The sequence below is a fragment of the Lepisosteus platostomus genome, chromosome 28 (genome assembly GCF_059453375.1).
Source record: "Lepisosteus platostomus isolate fLepPlt1 chromosome 28, fLepPlt1.hap1, whole genome shotgun sequence".
Lineage (NCBI taxonomy): Eukaryota > Metazoa > Chordata > Actinopteri > Semionotiformes > Lepisosteidae > Lepisosteus > Lepisosteus platostomus.
The window spans coordinates 5,374,289-5,399,171 of record NC_142638.1 but is presented as its reverse complement, the minus strand read 5'-3'; the positions used below and the strand labels follow the sequence as shown (position 1 = coordinate 5,399,171).

Genomic DNA, 24,883 nt, shown 5'->3' with positions numbered 1-24,883 from the left:
AGATTGTCAGCCAGGGAATCATTAGGGGCAGCTCCAGGATATGCCGGATGGTGTTGAGCAGCCCATTTATCACAGCCAGTGTGTGCAAGAGAAAGCTAACCTGCTCCACGATTTACTATAAACCTGGTAATACAACATTATGTTCTTTTGTAATCTGGGCTTTAGCCAGTAAGCACATGCCAACCGAGTGTCCTGTTCACCTCAAGCATGCAAATTCTGTCCGCAGAATCTCAGAAAGCAGCTCCTTTTCTTAAATGAGTTTAAAATGAAAAACTCTTTCCACGTCGTTGTAATGATTTTAAGAATTGATCATCGACAACTGCATCCCAGCAATTATTCCTGTTGATTTGTTTCTGTGCAGCTTGTAGCATATGGAGAGTTCTATGTAACACAAATCTCCACTCATCTCACTTTTGAGAATTAGCACGCACAACAGTGTGATACAACCAAGACAGGTTTGCTTGGTAATTCTGCAACCTGTACACTTACCTCTGTTTTTCTTTATTTGTTTTACGACAAAACATAAATTCATTACAAATACTGCAACACAGCTATGATTCACCCAAGGTGGTCACTGCGTGTGAATGTGTATTATCGCAAGTCATAGTGTTGTCGTAGTCCAGCATAGCCCAAAAAAACTTTAAGATGGGTGTAAGCAAACCTGGAGCAGAACAGTGAGCTCAACACACCAGCGCTTATCATTTGCCTGTACAGTGTGTTATTCAACTGCCACATTAAGATACATTTTCAAAGATCCCTGCATATCCACCTCCACAACCTGGTTTGTCTAATCTGTTCCATGCATTGGTAATTTGCTGTGTAACAAAAAACATTTTTTACCATTACTGCAGAATTGGGCTTCTCAACTGTTTTGAGGTATGATCTTCTCTTCTGCCTCTCGGGATGAGATGTGGGAGAGATTGAATACAAAACTGCTTCAGTTTATGTGGGGTTTTTTTTTGGTGCTTCATAAGGTATCATACCAGACAGACCAGGTCCCATGGTTTTATTGCAGGCCAGAGATGTCCCTCATCTAAAGCATTGCAGGCCTGCAAGTGGCCAGTAGCCTGCAGGGGGCGCTGTGATGCTGAGAGCCTTGGCCAACTATACCCACCCTACTCTTGGTGGTGCTCAGTCAGTAATACGCCAGTGACATGACCCAGGCTTAAACGCATGATCAGAGAGTTCAACCTGTGATTCTGGTGAGTGCCTTTAAGAGCTGAGCCACTGGGGAGGCCTCCCTAAATCTCTGGTCTACCGAGACCTCACTTACTCCAGCTCTTCTTTTCTGGCTCTTCCGGTTATTCGCAAGCTCAGTCCCATTGGTCTGTGCTGTGGCGAGGTCATGCTACGTGCAAGTCTGTGCTGTGGCAGCGAGGTCCCCAGAGGGAAGCCTGTGCCTGTGAGTGTGGTGGTGTCGTCATGTGCTCAGGTGCTCCCTTGTTGGCTAATTGGCCATGTCAGACTGGTGCGGCGCAGGGGGTGGGAACAGGGGCGGGGGGCCGACACTTCGCTGGAAGGCTGAGCTTCATTAGCCACATGGACTCCCTCAAGACTCTGCTCAACATCCATCTAAGGAAAGCAAAACACAGCACAATGCACAGCACACAGCATTTTAGAGTGGTGTCTCCTCCATTGCAGGAGTTCAGGGGGAAATGATGAGACTTTTGGAGCTGAGGTGCATGTAAGGGAGGGTGGGACAGGCAGAGATCATCCAAGCTGACCTCCTTCTCACTGATCCCCTTTACTGTTGGTAGGTGAGGTTCTAAAGGATGCACTGTACCTGAGCAAAATCAGAAGACACATCAGCCTGGAGTGTTTGTTCCTTTAGAGATCTTAGCATGTCACTGTAATTATATCCTAATTATAAGCCAACGTCAAACCCTACAGTTCTGTTAGTATATGAAGTATACCTAAGACATGTACTGTAATTTATCAGTCAGGTAACAAAACACAATCTGCAAGTCTTAACTACACATACTAATTTGAACTCTTTAGACAAATCGCACCCAGATAATTTTATAAGACAGAACATCTGAGATCCTGCAGTGCCCAAAAATTTTTTGCAACAGCAGCAGGAAACCAAAGAAAGGCAGGTGATTGTGTAAGCACAGCGCTCACCTGCCCACACTCTGCTCCTCCACTTCCAATCAGAGCATGCCTGCCCTGGGGGACTGCAGAGCTCCCTGTGTCAGCTGCTCCTTTCTCTCGCCGAGATCGGCCGAAATGGATGATCTGTGTCATCTGCAGCTAAAAACACAGCCCCCAGGGGACGTGCGCAGCAGGATGCTTCAGTTTATAAACTGCTGCTGCAAAAGGTAGAAAAATCTTACGCAACTGCAGGGTTTTAGAAATGCAGTACAGAAGCTGCCTGCCGTTGTGGTGCTACTTTTAATGCACCTTGCAGAATTAATTTAGGCATAGTTTCCTTATGTTATAAAGGCAGTATACCTGTTGTCTGAATCACGCAGTGACAAGTTTAGCAGACTGAAAGGGTTTGACGTTCTTGGACATCTGGGCATCAGAATAAGCATTCTGGGTGGGGGTTTAAAACCTTCCTATATCATAGTATAGCCTCTTGCTTTCTGTTGTGTTTAAATGTACAGTAGGTTATGTCTTAGACGTGACATTTATGCCAACAGAAAAGGTTCAGTGGAGCTGTATTTGGATTATAAAAAGCCCTTGAAAATAACCATTTCAGAGCAGACAATTGAGTTTGTTCTGCTCTCTCAACGGCCAGCCAACTAACTTACTTCTGCAGCGCACTGAACTGCACTGCGACATCCTACACCCCAGCACCCTGCTCACATGGTCATTTAGAAAGCTTTCTCTCCCACTGCTCTACACATAATAGGATGAAAGACATCATGACAACACATCATCCAGACTGAAAGAACTAAATAATTGTAGACCCGGAACGATGATCCTGCATAACGAACCCCATTTCGTTTTTAAAGACACACACAGCTGTCCAGGTAGACACACCTGCAGGAATCCCCCCAGCCCAGGAGCAACAGACTTACAAGACACCGGTTCCAAAGACATTACAGTAAATACAGCAAGGTCCCTTTTTCCTTCTGGCTCAACCTCTGTATGTCACAGAGCTCGGCGACCTTTTCACAGGCTAAAATCAATCATCTTTTTTTCCGGAGCACAATTTTTCTTTTTTCAGGAGGACCACTGGGACCGGTGTCAGAATAGTTCCCAGGGGTGGGGAGTAATATAGCCAGAGGATGACTACAAAACAGAAGACCACTGTGCCCTGTCATTCTTCTGTCTGTTGTGTGTGACAGTACAGAGAAAGGATTTCATGTGAATTATTTCTGTAGCATGGAGCAACTGGCAGTGACAGTCCTACTGTTACACAGATGGTTTATGTGCTGCAGTATGTCAGGTCAGCTTTACTGGAGATCTAATGAGCCCAGTGAGAGACTTGCTGGACATCGGGAACCAAGAAGACTAAGTGGGTTTATCCAGAATCATTCCAATGCCCTTAGAGAACAACTCTGGAGGGTCAGCAAAGTTCGGCCTCATCAAAACCCACAGTAGATCCATGAATGTAGCATGCTGAAGCTGACTCTTGGCCACCAGGTATTTCAGCAGTACTGCTGCAGTGCCCAAGACCGCTCCATTGCCACACTGAAGTCTGAAGCGCTCTTATTTAACAGAGGGAGAGAAAATCTGCAAAGCAATGGAAACAGCTGATGCTTGTTAGTGTAAATTACAGGGAGCAGATGTTGGCCCCCCCCAACTCTGCGGCTGTGTAATTAAATCTGACATTCTCTCTCATTTTACCAAGGAGGGAGAAATTATAGATATGGAAATACTTTGCAGTTTGTACCGCTTGAGACTGATTGATGACAAATTGAGAACGGAGGCGTAGAGGGGGACTTCGGCAAACAATGGCTTGATCGGCAAGGGTCTCCCACCATTCCCAGTTCATGCTCCTCAGGTCTGGGGATTCGTGTATTAGACTTTTGTGCAAGAAGGGCAATTCCAGGCATCATGGTGTTGGAGTAGGCTGTGCTGTTACCTCCTGGCACTTTGTCTGGGCAGAGGTGTGAGTGTGGGGCTGGACTGCAGGCAGGAGGCATGGGGCAGAGGTGTGAGAGTAGGCCTGGACTGCAGGCAGGGGGCTTAGGGCACAGGTGTGAGTGTGGGTTTTGCCGAGGAAGAGAGAAACAAAATGGCTGACAGTTAAAATACGAGAGGGGGGGCTGGGACAGGCAGGGAAGAAAGCCAGGGGAAAGGTGTAGGCAGGACAGGGCTCAGACAGGTTCTCAGTCCTCAGATCTCAGGTTCCAAGTCACAGGACAGAGGTTTCTAGTCAATCCGGTTCGCTGGTAACTTGTCGGGACTGAGTCTAGCAGGAGCTCGGATGACAAAGCACCTTCCTTGTGGCGTTTCAGGAATTAAATAGCGAATCTGGACTTAATTAATAAGAGGACTGGGTGCCGGCTGAGCAGGGGGAAGAGGTGGGGGAATCGGAGCCCTGGGAGTAACCTGCTCACTAGCTGCTGTCCGTCTGGGTATGACAGAGCACAGACCATCAGACCTGGGCAAAGGCTTGCCGACACTCCTCACAGGTCAGGCCAACGAGGCGCAACAGAGCAGCGGTGCAGGGGGACATGACAGGCGAGCAGCAGCACAGAAGGAGCTGCAGCCGTCGGCCTGGAGGCGAGAGGATCGGGTCACATGGTGGGGGGGGGGGGACAGCGACAGGCAGCAAGCAAGGTGGTGCTCAGGTGGTGCTGGGACGGCACTGCCCACATCCACGCAACATCCTGCGTCTTCCCAGGTTCCACAGACGGCTGGAAAAACCGACAGGGCTCTCTGTACTTCACAAAAACAGAGCTCAGCTGACTAGATCCACTTGCGTAATGCCATAGTCTCCACCATGTGGTACCAAACTCCGGGCTGCAGGCACAAAACTATGGTGCACCAGGCTACGCATTGCTAATTTTAAACCAAGGTCTTTGTTTTTAAAGGACGAAAAGCATTACAGAACATTCATACCTCCCACAGGGATTCCTGAATCAGCAGCCTGAAAGATTAATGTGATGCTTTAATACATAGGTGTCTTCAGTTACCCCTTTAAAGTATAGAGTCAGGAGTTCCCCATGCATTTTAACGTGCACTTAACGTGTAACACGCGACATCAAAGTTACAAGTACCTGAAAACGATGAATTGTAATTCGAGGTTTTCATCTTTGAAGTTTACTTTGAAACAAATGAATTGACTGGAAATTGGAAGGGATAACAATTCCTGTTTTTCCTGGCACAGCCTGGTTTTCCTCGATTGTGGCAGAAAAATACGCGAGACAAATGTAAGTAACAAAGCAGAGTGTTTTTTTTATTCAGACAGTTTGCTTACAAATTCATCAAATGACAATAAGGAAACAGTGGCCATTGTATTTTCATGCTAATTAATCTTAAACCAATTTTCATTGTCGAAGCGCTGCTATTCAGTGCTGTCTGGAAATAGCTACCCTGCTGAAAAGAGATGATAAATTACCCCTAGACATTCTGGAGAAGCATCTATCCCAGCTGTAATATCTGCTTTGATTTGAACCAGGAAGAAAAGCTATAATAGTCTGAAAATTTAAAGGGTTGTTGTTTCCCAACCCAACCAGAGATGGCGCTGCTTGTATTCATGTGCAGTCAGATTCGTGACCATTCTGAATGGAGCCTCCATCTTTCACCCAATGGAAATCTCTATGGTGCTGACAAATGGATCAGAAATACAAGCAAGCAACTAGAAAGCAGTCACAGTAGGTATCACAGTTGCGTTCAGCAGGAAATACAAAATAACCACTATAGAAACAATCTTGCTATAAAAGTGCTTGTAGAAATGAGCCACCAAAAGAATACATTTAGGACAAAGCCTTAACCTGTTTCATCAAGGCTATAGGTTTGATTTTATGTTTGATGAATGTACTTTGGGGTGTACTTAAGGAACTTGTAGAATTCAGTGGCTACAGAAATAAGTACAGGTAAGCAACAAACCCAATTTCTTCAAAACAAAGAAGACGGGGCTGCTGTCTCAGTTCCTGACTTACACTGTTTTGGAAGAGGGGAGGAGCTGTGGGCATTATATTTCTATGTCCATCCAAATCTCTTAGTACCTTTGCCTGAACCAACTTTGCGTCAGTTTTGAAAAGCACCTTGCATTGCACGAACCCTGTGTTTGTTAAACATGGTTCATGGACTGCAGAGCTGCCTTGCATACACTTTGTGTAATATTACACAAATTACAAAGGGTATGCTCTCTGAATTTCAATTAACCGTTAATTAATAAACGGACCATTTGTAACCTTCCTTATGGTCCTATGTACTGTGCTGGGCTTCTTCATCGTGAAGTCGGCCAGGTTCTTTAGCAGTGTTCTTTGGGAAATAAAATATGTCTATAGGGGTGAAAGCTCTGCCTATATTCAGATAGAAACAGACTGACTGAGCCATTTTAAAGTGCTTTTCAATAACGTCCAGGCTGTTTTCATTAATTCACTGCACAGTGAACAGTGTATCATTGTAGGTCAGCATGTCCCAGGATGACCACTTGTCCTACTGTAGCACCACTCACGAGACGATGACCACTGTGGAAGAGGTGGTGGATGGGAAAGTGACTAGCTCCTTTAACTCATGTGGTTTTAGGCATCTCTGAATTCAGAGTGATGCCTGTTTTTATTATGGACAAGAAAATCTCTTCCACTCATCTTTTCAATGAGTCTCCAATGGTGACATCACTGGTACCCGCATGGTTAGAGCCTGTTCATACCATCATTTGTTCACCTGTTCACTCAACATTGCCTTCATATTTAGAAAGTTTAACATCAAAAATGGCCTAGATGACCATCAACCAAACTTGAGATGAGCCAAATGACTTCTTCAGGTTTGTAACCATCTTTAGTTCTTATGTAATGCAATCTGGAGTCCCTGAAGGAACAGGAGCCTTATCAGGCCAAACTTCTGGGTAGGCTCCAAATGCCTGGATGATAGCCAGCATCCACTGACTTTCAGAATGCAGCCATTACAAAGTGCATGTAAAAGAATAGTATGCACCATTCCTTAATAGATTATTACAATTACACAGAAATCAAATTACCTCCTCTAACAGCATTCTGAACATACATACATTCCAGTATTTTCTATCCTATTGATCAGTTTCCCTGCCCAGTGAATTACAATTCAATGAATCTCAAATCCATGGTCTTTTAAACGCTGAAATGACCCCTGTTTCTGCCTGTTGGAGTGTCTGTGCTGGGGAGTCCTGGATATGGGAAAATATTGTTTCTGGCAACCCAAGGAAAATGTTCAATTGGGATTTTGCAAAAAACGTTTTAGAAAAATTGTATCTTTTTTCATCAATTGCAGTTTCAAATACAAAATGAAGCTACTGTACAGTATACAAGTATTATATGGGCTTTGTATTTGAGTTATGTAATGGCACTAATGGTGGCTTCTACTACATTAAAGCTATATATAGTTTGACAGGGTTACTCTATTGCCCTCTATTAAGAATGTAAATGTTTTTTAAGTACTGTAAATTTTCAAGACAGCAGATATGAGTGTCATTTTAACATCATGTCCCTATAAACACAGGATTTTAAAACATCAGTTCTAGAACACACTGTATGTAATAATATATGCTGTGCACTGACTAGACTTGCCCAGGGGAGAACAAAGCTTTGGGTCATTCTTGCTCCTAAACAATCAAAATTTTAATACTTTTCTACAGGAGATTAAAAAAGAGAGGTATTCCGAGACACCTTGTGAGCTTGTTCAAATGAACGGGCTGACAGCTGAGCCCTGCAGATGTTATTAAGGAGTAGATTATACATCTCTTAAAGTGAGAGAGACTCTTCTAATAAAGCCTAGACACTGTCATGAAACATCATCAGCACCCTTCAATTCTGTATATATTGAATTGTTACACAATGTATATGGGCTATTTAAACCCAAATACACCTTCTGACTGTTTCAGACAGATACATTGGTTCAGCTTAAGGAGTAACTTACAAGCTAATAATTACTTGAAGGAGGTCACAGGTCAAAGACTTATCCTAGTTCAGTAACAGAAATAAGTTTGCATGCTACCATGCATAAACCTCACATGACCTTCTGCTTGCAGTATAAAATAGTCTGCAGAGATTCTTATCCTAAATCTTAAGTCATTCACAAGCATTAGTCAAAAGTATCTAATCCATTAATTCCCTAGCAATATAATCTAAAATAGAACAATGGCTTTTTACTTTGGGAATAGCTTGCAAGTATTTGTGGTTCAGGGATTTTTTTTTTTTGCAGGGTTGCGATAACCAAAAGAATGATTTAAAACATTTATCTTGTAGCAGCAAAACGCATTCAAACAAATCCCAGCCGAAACGGACAGAATATAGCAAAAGCTGTATATTAGAAATAAACAGCAGCAAAACTGGGGAACAGCCTGGTGCCTCAATATGGAATGACAAAGGATAACACAAACACTGCAAAAAGCGGATTTGAAATGGTTCAAATCACAAAAAAGGAATGCTTGCGGATTAAACAGCGTGCACCAAATTACCTAAAAGTTATTAAATTGACATACAGAAGCAATCTTCAAAGACTTATTTTGCAACCAGCTGTATATTTGACATTTGAGGCTACCATATCCCATATGGTTAACTGGCAACAAAACCTTGTCCCCAGTTTGCCTGCAAAGATGGTACAAACACATGCCAAGAAACATCTATTCAATAAAAAAAACTGGTTATATCCCGAACATTCAGTGCATTGTTCGCGCTTCATAGAAAACATGTTTGATATATATTGGTTTAAAAAGATTGAAAAGGCATATCAGTTCTTTACAATACAGATAAAACTGGAGTTTCCAGTGCAGTTCCATATATTCACTTATCATGCGTGTTGGTAAAACTCTTTAAACTATTATAATGCCTTTGAGATATGTGCTTTCTTCGCAGGGCTGTGTTCAAATGTAAAATCATTTTAGTGTGCTGCCTTTTCCTTAGGAAAAATAATCGAAGTTCTTTACCACAAGTGAAGGTATGCCAGTATTAAACCTAAGCCTGCTCTAGCCTTTTCCTAAATCCAGAAAGCTATAGAATTCTAAAAGGTTTTGGAAACCTTCTCCTCTATTCCTTGTTTTAACACCTCTTGACACCAGGTTCGTTAACCACAAAGACTGATCTGACCTTCCTGTACTTACTGCTGTAACTGCTTGTCTGTCAGGGTCATAGCAAATGTAATCAATGCAGCTACAGTATGTACTGTACATTTATACACTTGCAAAGACCTGTAGCATTACTATTTGCATACATAGAAAACCTTGGAAGAGAACTGTTTAGATGATCAGGAATACCTTCTTAGATGTTTCCTATTTCTTTAGTCTTTAGAGCTGGTTGTGTATGTCTGCTGTAGAAGAAAAAGACTCAGTGTGGATTTCATGCCCTTGCATAGACAACTGCAATTCCATTAATCAAGGAATTGAGGTTATAATTGAATCAATACAGATGAGCGTAACAAGGAATGTGAACAACACAAATCCATCGGGAGAAAGCAAATTTCAGTGATCAGCCAGGATGGGGAAGCATGTTTGCACTCCCTTTCGCTTGCTGGTCAGGTCCTCTACATTCCAGCCATCCTTTCAAAGAACACGAGGCTTAGTCGGCCATCTCTAAGCTCCAGAAGACTTCATTGTCCTGAGTCTGTGTTCCTATGCTGGATCTCCTGGATTCTGAGGCTTCCATGTCTATTCCTTCAATGGCCCCTGACTTAGTGGACAGACATTCTAAACCAATGTGATCTGCACTCCCTGTGTCACAGAGGGGATGGCCAGAGTCTGAGGTCTCGGTCCCGGATACATTCGAATCCTGAGAGCCCAAAGACGGTTTCCTGGAATTTTGGGAAGGTGCTGAGGCAGATAGGATGGGACCCCGTATTTCCAAAGAGCCGACTTCAAGGACGTGCAAGGGGCTGGAGCCAACCGGGTCGTTCTGCCTGGGACTAAGGGAGAGACACGCAAATTGTTCGTGTTTGGGGCCCGAGCTGGAATGCACGTGGCTGGGGGACCCCGAGGTATAATGATGAGTGTAACTGGGGGTAATCAGTGCCGAATGGACTGGAGTCGGGGTGTTGGACTTGGAGTAATTGTATTCAGGGTTGGGGGGCGCTGGCTGGCACAGGGTCGGGTGTGACTGGCTGAGATTCACTGAGGACCGCAGCTGTTGTCCGCTATGAGGTGAGGCACCACTGTAGCCAGCTTGGGGAGCTGTAGCAAATCCTGCAAAGACGCCACTAGGGTTCAGCAACGAAGGGCAGTTCTGGGGTTGCTGGGGAGCCGTGGTGCTTCCGGAGGCTTGGCACAAGTTCTGCTTGCCCTCTGCCCCTGGGTTCATAGTTCTGCCTGCATCTGCACAGCAACCCCCATGAAAACAGGTGGCCCGGGGACTGGAAGGAGGATGGAAGTGATCAACCAAGGGGAGGTAGTTCTCCATCTCCACCTGCTGCCCGCCCATGGTGGAACCGCGGCCACCAGGGGCTCCACTGTAACTCCAAGGTTTGCCGTGGCTCAAGGGCTCCATGTTCACAGGCTCGTGATGCATGTGCATCCCTGCGGCCAGGTTGTACGAGACTCGGGGCTGCCACTCGCTGACTCCGATGCTGCTGCTGGAAGGAGGATTGGAGACCATTTGCACGCCGTAAGGGTACGAGGAGAGGGCTGAGGTGTAGTGCTGCACAGCCATGTGGGCCTGCAGGAAGTGCATCATGTGGTGGAGCTCCTTGGTGAGCTGGGAAACCTCCTGGTTGAGGTGGCTCATCTGCAAGGCATGGTCAAAAAAAGGTAAAGCATCAGGAATTATGAAACTAAGCAGGTGTGAGCCTGGCTAGTACCTGGAGGGGAGACGTCCTGGGACAGCTAAGGTTGCTGCCGGAAGAGGTGTTAAGGAGACCAGTAAGTGAGCTTCACCTTGCAGTCTGTGTGGGTCCTAATGCCCCAGTATGGTGGTGGGGACATTCTTTGGATGAGACGTAAAACCAAGGTCCTGACTCCCCATGGTCATTAAAAATCCCAGGGTGTTTCTTGAAAAGAGTAGGGGTTGCTACCCCGGCATCCTGGATGAATTTCCCCCCAGGTCTTGACCAATCATGGCCTCCTAATAATCCCCATCTATGGACTGGCTCCATCACTCTGTTCTCCTCCCCACTGAGAGCTGGTGTGAGGTGAGCGGACTTGCAAATTGGTGGTGGAGGGGAGTCCCCAATACCTGTAAAGAGCATGTGAGTGAAATGCCCAGCAGAGTTCTATATAAAGAATTATCTATCTGAGAAAGGGCCATCTATTGACTTTTCCTTAAGGTGCCTGTGATGATGAATTACAATCAATCTGCAATCCCCCCCCCTCATTTAAAGGTTGGAAACCGAGTCCAAGAAGCTCCCAGTCCAACTCTTCCCCATCCCCCTCTCCCCCAGGCTGCTGAAACACACCTCCTCTGTGCTGATTTTTAATTGCAGCAGCAGAGTCAGGTGTGCAAAGCCCTGCTGTCACACGGATTACAAATTACACAGAGCCTGTCCCATCTCTCCACAGCTACAGACGTGGTCTCTTATTTTAGACACACAGAACTCCCCAGAGGGAAACGGAAATACACTGGAAAAGAAATTCAAAAGGAATGAGGGGGATAGAGAGAGGAAAAAATAGCACTTATTTCACATTCCCTGATTCAGCAGATCACCTGGCTTGGCTGCTGAGGTTTTCATTCTCCCCATCCCAACAGAAAGTTTTGTCTCTGTTTCATTTTCTCTGCCCTAGTTTTTTATCTCCCCTCCAGTTCTGCTCCTGCATGCTCAGCATCCTCTTGGAAAACAGTTCCATTAGCAACCAAACCCAAGTGGTTTTCAAGTTTACAATAACGTTTCTTTGCATCGTTCAGAACTAGAGGTCAGGAAAATACTGTGTGCATCCATCCATCCATTTTCTAACCACTTTATCCAATACAGCATCATGGGGGAGCTGGAGTCTATCCCTTCAAGCAACAGGCAGAAGGCAGGAGACACCCTGCATTCCCATACTTACACCAGGACCAGTTTTCCCAGAAGCCAATTAACCTGCCAGTATGTGTTTGGACTGTGGGAGAAAACTGCAGCACCTAGAGGAAGTATCATGCAAACACGGGGAGAACATACAAACTCCAGGCAGACAGCATCCCAGGTAGACCTGAGCCCCAGCGCTGCAAGGCAGCAATGTTAACCTCTGCACCACTGTGTTGCCCTTGTGCATTCCTGCAACCCTTTCATTTTCAATGGGAATAAAAGCACTCAGGATGGAAAGGTGAAGAGGAGGTGTTAGCTTTTTCCCCATGGCTGTAGAGCTGCAGGCCTGACTGGCTCAAGCCCAGCCTCCCCCCTCCCACACACACACACACAGCTCTCTCTCACTGATCCTCACCTCCTGGTTGAGCCGGCTGATGCTCTGTCTCACCTCCTCCGTCTCCAGCAGCAGGGTGGCGCTCACGGGGCTGGCTTCTGCACAGTGGGAAGCAGACACGCAAGACGGTGAGAGGACGACACTGAGAAGGAACCTCTTCGCAGGGTCCGCTTGTCAGTGGGGACAAATCTGCTCCTCTCGCTTGCCAATGCTTTGCACCCTCCCCACTGCCAGTTACATGAACTGACTCCGTCACTGGCTGTCTGGTGTGAGGAGCACGAGACAGGCTCCAGAGCCACCTCCGGTTAACACTACGCCTGAGGTCTGCAATGGCCCGATATGATATTCAGCAGGGGCTACCCTACGTTTCAGCCATGCTGTGCGATATGATCATGGAAACTATTGGTGAGGCCCTGGAAAGGACAGGAGGACAAGTGCATTGGCATGAAACACTTTCCAGTGCCTTCAAGACTCGGATCATCACTAATAGTTGACAACAATGTTAATTTTCTCCTGATTACCTGTACTGGTAGACTTGATTGCCATAGTGTTTTTAAAAAGCCACCCTTTTCAGTGATCTACGTAGTCTGTGTGCACTTACTGGTTAAATACATTTCCTCTTAAAAGCGCTTCTCCCTTATTCATTTTCAAAAGTAATCCTTTACACAAGTACCTTGTATCTTTAATGGATTACTTTTTAAAAGTAGCTTTGCCCAATACTGAGGAGATCAGCACAGTGATTAGAGTTAAGGAATGCCTGTTTTCTCTTTCTACATTCTTTTTTCCACAAGAAAGCAATCAAGGAGGTTTTGCCCCTGAGAGAGAAGAATCTCAGCAGTTAGAAGAATGTCTTGCAGGTTCCCGCTGTCGATGGTTCTGGGCAGGGTCTGGGATCTTAAGGTCCAGATGGATTGAGCAGTTTTGTTGCCACAGTACTGCACAATTTGTTTCCTTCTTGGCCAGAAGGTTGTGCGATACAGCGCTACCAGAGAGAGTCACTGGCTGTCTGAGGCGACGAACCACGCCCACACACCCAGACCGCGGTTGGTCCCGAATTCAGATGGCCACGATCTGAAATTCTCTGGGCCCCAGGTACAGTATGGTGGAAGCAGAGGCTGCCCACACCCACGTCCACCGCCACTATACCTTTGACAAAACTTTCCTCGCTGGCCTTTGCCTCGCCGTGCTGAACGTTAAAGTGAAACGTGTGTGCCTCTGACGTCCGCCCATTATCCTCAATTCCGTCGACAACTCTGAAAAGAAGAAGATCAGGGACATCATAATTGAAGGAGAGCGTGCACAATTGAGGAGCCTTTATCTGATTCACCTGGCACGGACTTCAGGAAGGATGTGGGATCAGGAATTTGATTGAGTCTGCTGTTGCATTATCGCTGCTATGAAATGGAAGTACTTCTTTTCTTACTTGTTGAAAATTGCAATTTGTGCTTAATTCACTGATATTGTATACCCTCAAGCGCTGCCAATCTCGGCAAGCCTATTATCAAGACGTTGCACACTATAAAGGTGCACAATTTTGCTTTCTGTAGGGGCTGTTAACTCTTCAGTGAGCTACATGCTCTATGTCAGCTTACTGCATTAACAAATTGAAGAATTGAAAAATAGTATTATATGTCTCTTTTACCACAGATCACCATAGGACCAAACCACCTTTCAGAGAAATGGCTTCATCAATTTATTCTGAGCTACTGCCCAGCAAACAGTATGTTTGGAAATGCGTCAGACCAGATCAGCTGAAGTTTGTTGAGAGCTTATGAGAGCTTGTTTGTTGGAGTGTATTCAATTAGATGAAAGTCATGGCATGTTTTCTGGAGAGAACAGTTTCTGGAGGTCTGTATGATTCCCTGGCCTGGTTTTGGTGGGGACCCCTCTCACCTGGGGCTGAGGTCAGGGGGGCCAAAGCAATTGAGAGAGGGGATGAGGAGCTTGGCAGGCTTGCGGCTGGCACAGGCCTCAGCGCTGGGGGCGGCGCACTGGGGCTCCTCTCTCTGGTGCTGTGGGGAGGGGCTCCTGGCCCGGCTGCCCCTCACAGGGGACCGGCAGCGCCGCAGGGCCGAAAACTGCCGCAGCTCGTCCCCCAGCAGGTTCCCCAGCGAGCCGCGGCGCACCGGGCTGCTCAGGCTGGGCAGCATGAGCTTCCTGCGGGACTTGGTGGCGGGCGAGAGGTGGAAATACTCCTCGGGCTCATCCTCATCCTCCACGATCAACGGCAGCTTGTGGTCAGAGGTCGAGATATTCTCCAGGCGGTTCTGGGAAAGAAAAACAGCCCCATCAGACTCAAGCCCTGGCCACTGTGCAAACACAGGCATGGAAATTTTGGTATGAAGTTAAACTAGATACAATGGGGATACCTGGCTAGTGTCAACATTTCCAGCTTCATAGCAAGGCGATGTGTACTGAGAATTATTGGCTCTTCCATTTCATCTATCTATTCAAGCCCTAGCTCCAATCTTGCCAAGACAATCATCCCAGACCCCTCTCATAAAGTGGGGGTTATGATTATTCATTTTACTTATTGATTTATCCACTTGGATACATTTAAAGAGCATCTTTAATTTCAGAAAGTGGTATTATTAAAAAGCAATTAACTACAGAACTGCCTTCTGTGATGGGAGAAAAAGGGTTGTTTTTGCAGAAGCAATAACTACTTCAGTCTGTTTCCACACTTCACCTTCATGTAGGTGAGAAAGCACAGATAAGACTGCAGTGCACAGTACAGTAGTAGCATGTAGGACAAACGTGCAGCATGTATAACCCCTGAGGACAAAGAGTCTGGTATTAAGAGTGAGGAAAAAAAAATCAGGAAGCACAAATTGTTACTGAGAACGTAAAGTAAGCACTGATAATTTCTTAGGCTCCTGAAGATTTGTTCGATAGGGCCTACGACCATATCTTCTCTCAAGTGGGACGGCGTTTTGAGCTCAATACAAAAAAAGAAAACCCAGTAAAGATGCTCTAGCTGTACAGCTCCTTTTCTCTCGATTTGGCACTTAATGGACTGCAATTCCCCACATCAATGGCCCACTCTTGTGAGATACCTCTTATTATTGGCATAAGCCGGAAGGTAAAGTGCAGCACTTAGCTCCATTACTGCTATAAAGACATTCTTTGTAGGCTGAGTAATCTGATGCAAAGGCCCTTTCAGCCTGGAAACCCCCTGCACTGGTGTGCTGACTGAAATAACTCCTGGTTAATTCTTTGTCATATGTTGGACTTGATGTCCATTAGGCAACCTGTATAAGAAGAGAATCTGTACAGTCTGTTCTTAGTGTGTTCTGTCACTGGAGAGGAACCTTCAGCCTGGTGTCCATATGCAACTCAGCTTTAAAAATAAAAAGGCTGCGAAATGCTTCCATTTGAAAGCAATGGCCCAGTCTGTCCACTTAGAAATCTCTGTGGTGCTATTTAAATAACTCCTATACCATGAAGTGTATGAGTGGCGTATATATAGGTAAGAGAGAGGAAAGCATAACAAAGAACAAAGAAGGCATTGCATAAATGTCATAATGCAGAAAGGTATGTTAACACATGCTAAGGCCCATGACAAAGCACGGTACACCCACAGGAAAACTGCAAAATTACAGTACAGAGTTACTATGGCAAATTCTCATTAGATTGAATTCCAAAGGTAAAACCTTCCAATAAAAAACAACTGAAATTTTAAAATGATGCTTCAAGAGAAAGGAAAGCATCGCCTGAACTGCAAGATTTTCCTGTCAGGTCTCTTTTCACTAGGTTAAAGTTTGAGCAAATATCATGTTACAAAGTTTTGGAACTCATCTTGCAACTGTAATTTGCCTTAGTGAGGCGAGGATTGGGATTGGGCGTAGAGAAGCTGGGTTATTCCAGGGCAGTTAATGCGTTTGTGCTTCGAATTTTTTTTAAATGCAAGAATGAATATACCCAAGCTGAAAGACCCGGGATTACTTCACAACATGAAGATATGGGCTATCGACTGGCACAAAAATGGTCTGAGGACAGCAGGGATTTGGGGACATGGTGATTTAATAATTTGCGTCCAGTTAGTATTTAAAATCTGTTCCTCAACAGGAATCCCAGCACTAATGGAAGCAGCTGTACTGACTGCATGTTGCAGAAGACAAGCCTACCAGCACTAGAAAGGAAAAAAAATAATTGTCTAGTCTAAACTGGAATATAATTGAAAGAAAATAATAAAAAAAACAGTACCTGAGAGAGTCTTGGAGATCGGGCAAATCTTGAGAGACCCTGAAAAACAAAGAAGTACCAGAAATAAAGGTCACATTGTGAATGTCTCAAGCATTAGTTATAAAAGAATGGTAAAACAAACAAGCAGTTGCACAAAATGAGGCAAAGGGGGGGCAGTTAAAAGGCCATTTTTCAACTATACAGCAATTACCGACATCATCAACTCTGGTACCTTGCTGTTGAGGTCCCATATATAAAACGCTGAGCTCATCTTTCTTGGGCCCATTAAAGAAAATTACCTGCATGGGTGTAACCATCGTATGAAGTAATTATAGTTCTCAAAGCTGAGAAAGCGCGCTCAATTTTACATTTAGAAAAAGAATGTTAAAATCAGCTGTTTTTAGCTCATTAAAAAATGAACTTGCATCACCCTTAAGGAAATGCGACTTTACAATAGTAAACAAGACAAAAACAAGAAAAATCGATGGATCTGTCATGATTTATTCAAGTAGGTAGTTGCTTAGATTGCAAAGGAACAGGTAAAGGCTTATTCAGACACACCTGAAGAAGGCTCCACAGCTGAAACGTTGTGTCTTTTTTCCTTTAGCTTTCAGCATGGAATAAACCTTTACCCGTTCCCATGATTTATTCAAGTATTCATAGGAACCAGGAGTTAAAATGCTAGATAATACCACATATTAATAATCAGGATAGGTGGAGGCTTGAATCGTTTCATTGCTTTATAAAATGTCACACACTGATCTCTGCCAAATGAGCACCCCAATGCAATGTGATTTCAGTGCACATTGCACTTGCTCTGTCCAGGATCCGACAGGAGGCAGCAGTGCTGTCTGAGAGGTGAATCACCCCTCCCCTCCCCACCCCACAGGCTGGGGGCCAGCGCCCCTGGCATTGCACATAGTCCTGAGCTGGAGCCCAGTACCCAAAACTAAAAGACCAGATTCCAGAGCCTAAAGATTGCACTCCTTAGCACTTTAAAAACCATTGAATTCATCTTGTGAGACAAGTTCGGTGCCTTTTCAGCTACCCATGCTTTCTCAAGTCCAAACACTGGGGGGTTATTGTGTACCTGTATGCTATAGAAAGTGAAAAATTATGTAATCCACTCTTTGGATAATAAGGCTTATACTGTATATGAATGTTATTTGCACAAGCTGTCAGGTTGTGAACTATGAAATAATCATCAATCTGACAATCGTCGTCAATTCATGGGAACACTTTCTTAGTCAGATGAACATCTGGCAGATTAGCCACTTTGTAACCCTCTGTTGCAGCCATTTTCTCGGAGACGTGGGCTATTTATTCAAAACTCAGTGAATGAAATAAATCAATTACAAGCACTCTCGATTTTTCATAAAGTTCTGCCTCTTCGGCAAAAAACAATGCTTTTACGTACTTCCAACCCCCACACGGAAAGAAATGTGTACTTTATCTGTGTCAGCCTATATAAAAGTGCTGTAAAGTCTGCCCAGCAGGTAGCACCATTGTGCTGCGATCTTCAAAACAGAATTTAGCTTACAAATTTCTATTGCAGTTTAGTAATCTGTCTTTACATTCTCTCCTGACTTGGACGATTTTCTTTTTTACTTCCCAGCCGGATCGCCTGCTGTGTTAACTGTCTTTCCTAGACGCAGCTCTCCTCCAGGCAGGGTGACCCTCGGAGTGCAAGACTGGGGAAAACTCCCAAAAGTGCTCGTTGACTTAATTTAAAGGAGTTAAAGGAACTTCATTATGGAGCTTCATCCAGCTCCCTCAGAAAACCCTTCAAACCCTGATGGATGAATGAATTGATTGATGGGTGACATGATGAATGGATGAATGGAATGGACAGATGGTTTGGGGAATGAATGGGTGACATGATGAATGTATGACATGATGAATGAATGGATGGACAAACAGCATGATGAATGGATGAATAAATGGACAGATGACGTTGAATGGATGGACAGCTTTCATGATGAATGGATGGACAGCTGTCTTGATGACTGACATGATCAGTTGACTAGATGGACAGATGGCTTGGGGAATGGATGGACAAATGGACTGATGGATGTGTCGATCTCAGCCATGTGCAACAGGTCGAAGGAAGGCTCACCTCTGCCTTGCTGCCCTCCCGCAGGTTGTAGGTGAGGTTGTGGTGAATGTCGGCGGTGAACTTGCTGGCGTACTCTGGGTAGAGCTCCAGGACTTCACGGAGAGCCCGCAGGCTGATGTACTGCAGGTCGCAGTAGGTCAGTGCTTTCACATCTGCATTGGTCTTGATCACCTGCTCCTGGCCAGGCAGGTCTGCCCCAATCAAGTCACCTTTCCCTGTGGAGGGGGAGCAGAACACAGGAGCTACAGCACACCCCAAACCAATAAGGTGTGCATTCCTTTTCATTGTGTCACCTAGTCTATATCACGTTTACCTGTAGTTTGATTTCTTAATGGACACTATTTCTTAATTGCCACTGTTAATTCTGCATCGCCTCAATAGCAATTGCACAGTATAACATTCAAGGACATTAATCTGCTGGACATTAATCTTCACATTCAGCTAAAATGGAAACAATACAATAAGTCATCATTTAAGATTGACTCTGGCTTTTAATTAAGTGGGAGAAGCATGGCAGGGTGCTTTTATCTGGGGGGTAAGTAATTAATATAAGTGTCATGTTATGCGTAGGGCCTAAGTGTTTAAGGTGCAGAATTAACGTAAGGTACTGCATTTGAAAAAACGAAACACAAACGCGTTTCTTAATATGACTGGTTAAGTAACTGCATCAGACAAAAAAAACGTGTAATTATATGCTTATTGTACACCTTTGTTATTTTGGATTCCGCTTATAAAAATAACAGAAACTGACATGATACAGCGATAATGTTATGCTCTTTAAAGCAACGTAACACAACATAAGGAGTAGTGTTCTATTTATTTCCACACACAACCGAAATGTAACCTTACAAGTTCACAAATATTAAAACTCTTGCTGCTAGTGCTGAGCGATGACAGATGATAGCATCTGAAGTTCCTTGACAGTGGGGGTGTTTAACAACACAGTCATGTGCTCTGTGCAATGGAGGAAGCGACACGATCCTACCACCAGGTGGCACTACAGGACATTGGAAAAAATAGGGAAGTGGTACATCAGCAGCCGGTCTGCTGTGCCCATATGACAGTCTTCCTGTCTTTGGTCCGAAAACCTTTCAGGACCAACTCACCGAGGATGGCCAGGACCATGTTGTCCTTGAGCACCTCCAGAGAGCCGGAGCACACGAAGTAGTTGGCCTGCAGCGCGTCGCCGTGGCGGATGAGGTACTCCCCCGGGGCGCAGAAGGAGGTCTTGATGTGCAGGGAGAGCGAGCGCAGGCAGCCGCGGCTGGCGCTCTCGAACAGCGGCAGCTGCAGGATGTCCTTGTTCAGGTGCATGGCGATGTCGGCCCGCAGCTCGTCCGGGAAGTCGTGTAGAAGCTGGACACGGCCGGCCGGGGGGACAGGGGAGCAGAGGGGAGGGGGGGGGATGAAATGACAGCGTGTTGGTGCACGACGGCTAGCCCTCAGTCTCTAGTATCCCTGCAGTGTAGATTGTCCAAGTCAGGGGGGCTTGTAATGTTTGGACCCACATTCTTGAGGGAGTGCCAGTGGGGTTGTTTGTCCCACACCCAATCTGCTGATTCCTTCACCCTCTGTCACCATGTTTTTGATATTGTCCAATTTTGTCCTTGCAGAGCGCAATGACCAAGCTGTTAGTTTTAGCACCTTACTGTTATAAACAAACACCAAAGTTGCTACATCATGGCACGATCAGAAGCCACTCGGCGGGGCTATACAGACTTGCTAAATACTCCAGTCCTGTTTCCATATTCTGGCAAACATACTGTACATGCAAACACATAACACACAAATCAAGGACTTTCAAACCAACTACAGCAGATTGAATTATGCGCGACTCTCATCTTTCTGTTTCAGAAAACCTTTTCTGACTTTGCAAACTCTAGCCACAGTCAAACGGGCCACAATGGCTATCAGCCCACAAGACGCTCAAGGCTCTAGTCAGGGGATATATTATATACGATAGAAATGAAGCTGTATTGACCTTGGTGAGAATGAGTGTCAGTTGAAATAGGGTTTTATAGCTCATGTAGTAAATAAATGTGACGAGTACCGCAGGGCGCTCAGTCAAAGCTGGGAGTTATGGAAGGAAGAGAGTGAGAGCACCGGCCTGTTTTGAGGTACTATTATGCATCATGTGGAATCAGAGAATCCATGGGGAGCCCCCTGATTGGTAGCATAGGGATCACCCGACTGGGGCTTTCTGGGGGAAAAAGACGTCACCGCTTTCCCATACCTCGTTGGCGTCGATGCCGTTGTTGACGGACCACGTGGTCTGGAAGTACTCCAGCATGCGCTGCTTGAGCTGCTGCGGCAGCCGGTGCACGCGGATGAAGTCCTTCAGGTCCTTCATGCGGGTGTGGTAGAGCGAGCGCCGCGAGTACATGCGCTGGATGATCGCCGTCACGTTGCCGAAGACCACCGCGTGCATCAGAGCTGGAGGTCAGAGGTCAGAGTTCAAGGAGGAGTTCCACGTCGGCTACTCATCTCAAATTGGTTCACATACAGCAGAAACGTTTACTCCTTTCCCTGTTCCGCATATTTTTGCTTCTACAAAATCCACCACTTGTGTGCAATGGACCTGCTTGCTTCAGCCACCATATATTGCTTAACAATTTGGAAATGATCTAATAATAGGATTTTCTAACTGCTTTATCCAATACAGGGGAGCTGGAGCCTATCCTGGCAAGCAACAGGCGAAAGGCAGGATACACCCTGGCCGGGATGTCAGTCCATCGCTGTGCACACACTCACACCAGGGCCAGTTTGTCTAGAAGCCAGTTAATCTACCAGTATACGTTTGGACTTTCGGAGGAAAAGCATGTCAACACAGGGAGAACAGACAAACTTCACAAAGATAGCGATCAAGGGCCGTGGTTGAACCCAGAGCCCTGGCGCTGCCAGGCAGTGATGCCCACCACTGCCCCACTGTGCCGCCCTGGAGCTTTTTCCATGCAGGTCTCGATCAGAAACAGCTGTCAGCCAGGGGCGGCCCCTGTAACACACCTCCGATGAGCATGGTGCAGATGGAGAAGATCTTCTCGGCATCGGTGTTGGCGCAGACGTTTCCGAAGCCCACGCTGGTCAGGCTGCTCAGGGTGAAGTACAGCGAGGCGATGTAGGCGCTCCGAATGGACGGGCCTCCCAGGGTGCTGTTGATATAGGGAGTTTCCAGGCGCTTTCCCAATTCATGGAGCCATCCTAGAAAACATGTGTCAGCAGAGGCCAAGTCAGCCATTTTGGCACTCAAAGGGATTTTTAATGGGATAAGAGGCTGATAAGCCACAACGAAATGGATTTAAAAACCATAAAAACTATACCCGTTTTGGATTTCTCTGCAGCACGCTAAATGAAAACTCTTTCATATGGAAAAAAAAAGACTCACTTGGTTTATTCACTGCTTAGTTTTTTTCCGGGGCAAGTGTATTGTTTTCATAGGCGAGCTTGCAACCCAGGCCACCGGTTTCACATTTCATACTGAATTTGGTGGACAAGACGGTGGTGGAAAGTTAGGAGGTTTGCTCATTTCAGCCCTTGTGGAGACCTGAATATGGATTTGCTCAACGTAACGTCCACTCTGTTTGTGCTCTGAGTGTATGGATATAAATGATGTACTGCGATTAGCAATTCCTGTGAGATGGTGTGACTCAGATGGAATTCGAGTAGCGCTGTGCAGCCTAAAACCCGTGCATGGAAAAATTATACAGGATGATATAGCTAAGGTGCTTATTAATTCCTCTTTCCTGAAAATGATTGACATCAAGAAAATATTGTCTGTGATAAACTGATGGTGCCCCTGATATTGTCAGAAAACAGAAGAGATTTGTAAAGATCATTGCAGAGCACACGGTGGATCCATGCCACGTGGTAAAGTTTCATTGGATTATTCATCCGGAAAAGCTCTGTGCCAAGATTTTGAATTATGATCTTCACAATGTGATGACTACAGTGGTGAAAACAGTGAATTTTCTTGTTGCTTGATCTGCCTTAACACAAAGGCAGTTTTAAACTCTCCCATGAGCCAGAAGTTAGAGCTAGCTAGCAAAGGGAAAATGAGGGCAAGGATAAAAATAAATAGTAACATGTACATATTTATTAATTTTAGATATTATTATATTTAATATTAAATTGTTATTAATCAAAATGTACATATGACTATTTACAACATTAAAAAAGTAGAAATGGCACTCAAATCTGTAAAAACAAAGTGCATGAACTCACTCTTGGAACGCCCCTTCTGAAAGGTTGGTGACCCTTGGTCTAAATATTGGCCAGCTCAAAGAAAGTAAACTGCAATTACACTGTTTGACCACCAGGTGACAATGTGTGATATTAGAAAAATAGCTATGGAAAAGATTAGGTTATACTTTTAATTTGGGCAAATCAAGGATGTACACTTCATAGCCAACAACCAGCGATGCGTGCACTGTAAGAGATCCACTCCACACACTTGTTTTTTTAAATACTGTATTTTAACATTCAGATGCTGAGAGTGACTCATGGTTGTCAAACGCGCCCTTTAAGGAAGCTATCTGGCATTTTTTACGAGCCAAGATGGTAATGTAAATGCCAACATTTTTGTTTTTTGCAGGGAAAAAAAACGTAGCATTTTTGTAGCAGATTGGGCTAAATCTTCAGCAAACGACTAAGAAGGTAAGATGTGCGTAACTGTTCAGCCGGTGTTTGAGATCACTTCTCATTAGACAGTTTGTTTAAGAGCCACGCTGGCACATTGCCTTGCACATCTTTGCCAGAGTGTCAATGGATAAGCCCAGCTGGGTACAGGTATAATTAAGCCCTTCTTAACGATGGATAAACATCCAGTGGGTTTAATTATTCTGTCTGACTTACATACCGATTGGAAAACAATACAAGATATCTGACAAGGCCCCCAGCACTTTGTATCTGAGTATGAAGAGATTACTTGTAATTGCAGAGTGCTGATGGTATGTAACAAGACTGTGCAATTAGCAACTCTTTAGACTTGTGCAACGGCAAAGGTTAAGTCAGTCACAGCTGGAGGAAAAGGGTACAACTCAACTCTCTTAACCTGCACTGAACTTCAAGAACCACGTGCAGTTATGCCATTGAATGAAAACTGACAATCCACACATTTAAATTTATAAACCCTGTAGGGCTGTAAAGAATTTACCAGTATCTTTCTGCCACACAAAATCCAGATGCCCACCTTTTTACTTGTCTTTTTCAAAAAATAAATTCTTAAAATTGAAATGAAAGCACTGACAAAACCAACACAAAGCACTATGAGACGTTTCAATGTAATGCAATTCTATACAAGACATTTTGTTAGGACTAACGTAAGATCAGCATAGTGAAGACAGAAATCAGAAAATATATCAACATCACTGTAAAAGGCACAAGGGAAAAAAATATTGTCAATGTCCCCTGTGAGTGAAATTCACAGCATAATTGTCTCAAATGCAATAAGTCTCAGTGAGACTATAAATTCACTGCCTTACCAGATATTGAGCTGTTTTGAACTGCAGAACTGAATGACTGCCTAGAAAATGGAGACACTGTCTACAGATAACAAGCAGTATGTCGAAAATAATTATCCAATAAAATAATTACAATGATAAAGGCTCAGCCAGTAAAAGAGTCCTGCTCATCCTCATTCTCCCCATGCAGGGCAGAAGACATAAAGATATTCAGTGGAGGGAGATTCTGCCACTTTTGGGATATCTGACTCTGAAATAAAACTCTTAAAGAAACTAAAAAGACCAGCGAGAATCGAGTGCCAGCGAGGGAAGTCTACTCACCAATGTCCCAGGTCGTGATGTCGTGGTGCTCCATCTCCTTGCGGCCAATCACGTACCAGATACAGGCCATCCAGTGGGCCAGCAGGGCGAACATGGACATGAGCAGCGTGAGCACCATGGCGCTGTACTGGGAATAGCGATCCAGCTTCTGCAGCAGCCTCAGCAGGCGCAGGAGCCGGACCGTCTTCAGCAGGTGGACCAGGGAAGTCTAGCGGGCAAGAGAGGAGCACACAGGACACAGGTGGTGGGGGAACCATAATCCTCCTTACTCATATATGACACTCCACTCAAAGCGTTTTACAGGTAATGGAGACTCCCCTCCACCACCAGTGTGTACCCCCCACCGGCAAAATATGATGGCAGCCAGACTGCACCAGTACGCTCACC

General features: G+C 45.0%; 1 protein-coding gene across 1 annotated transcript in view; it reads right to left on the bottom strand.

Moving 5' to 3' along the window:
* Positions 1-5,326: 5,326 nt before the first annotated feature.
* kcnh4a (potassium voltage-gated channel, subfamily H (eag-related), member 4a) overlaps positions 5,327-24,883 on the bottom strand; it is a 52,406-nt gene continuing 32,849 nt past the window's right edge. Inside the window, exons 7-16 of the mRNA XM_088622975.1 lie at positions 24,497-24,704; positions 21,723-21,917; positions 20,953-21,152; positions 19,826-20,075; positions 18,720-18,934; positions 16,625-16,663; positions 14,312-14,685; positions 13,565-13,671; positions 12,440-12,516; positions 5,327-10,811 (exon numbers count right to left, since the gene is read on the bottom strand). Of these exons, the coding sequence (XP_088479101.1) occupies positions 9,654-10,811; positions 12,440-12,516; positions 13,565-13,671; positions 14,312-14,685; positions 16,625-16,663; positions 18,720-18,934; positions 19,826-20,075; positions 20,953-21,152; positions 21,723-21,917; positions 24,497-24,704 (2,823 nt within the window). The 3' untranslated portion in view covers positions 5,327-9,653. The remainder of the gene's footprint in view (positions 10,812-12,439; positions 12,517-13,564; positions 13,672-14,311; positions 14,686-16,624; positions 16,664-18,719; positions 18,935-19,825; positions 20,076-20,952; positions 21,153-21,722; positions 21,918-24,496; positions 24,705-24,883) is intronic.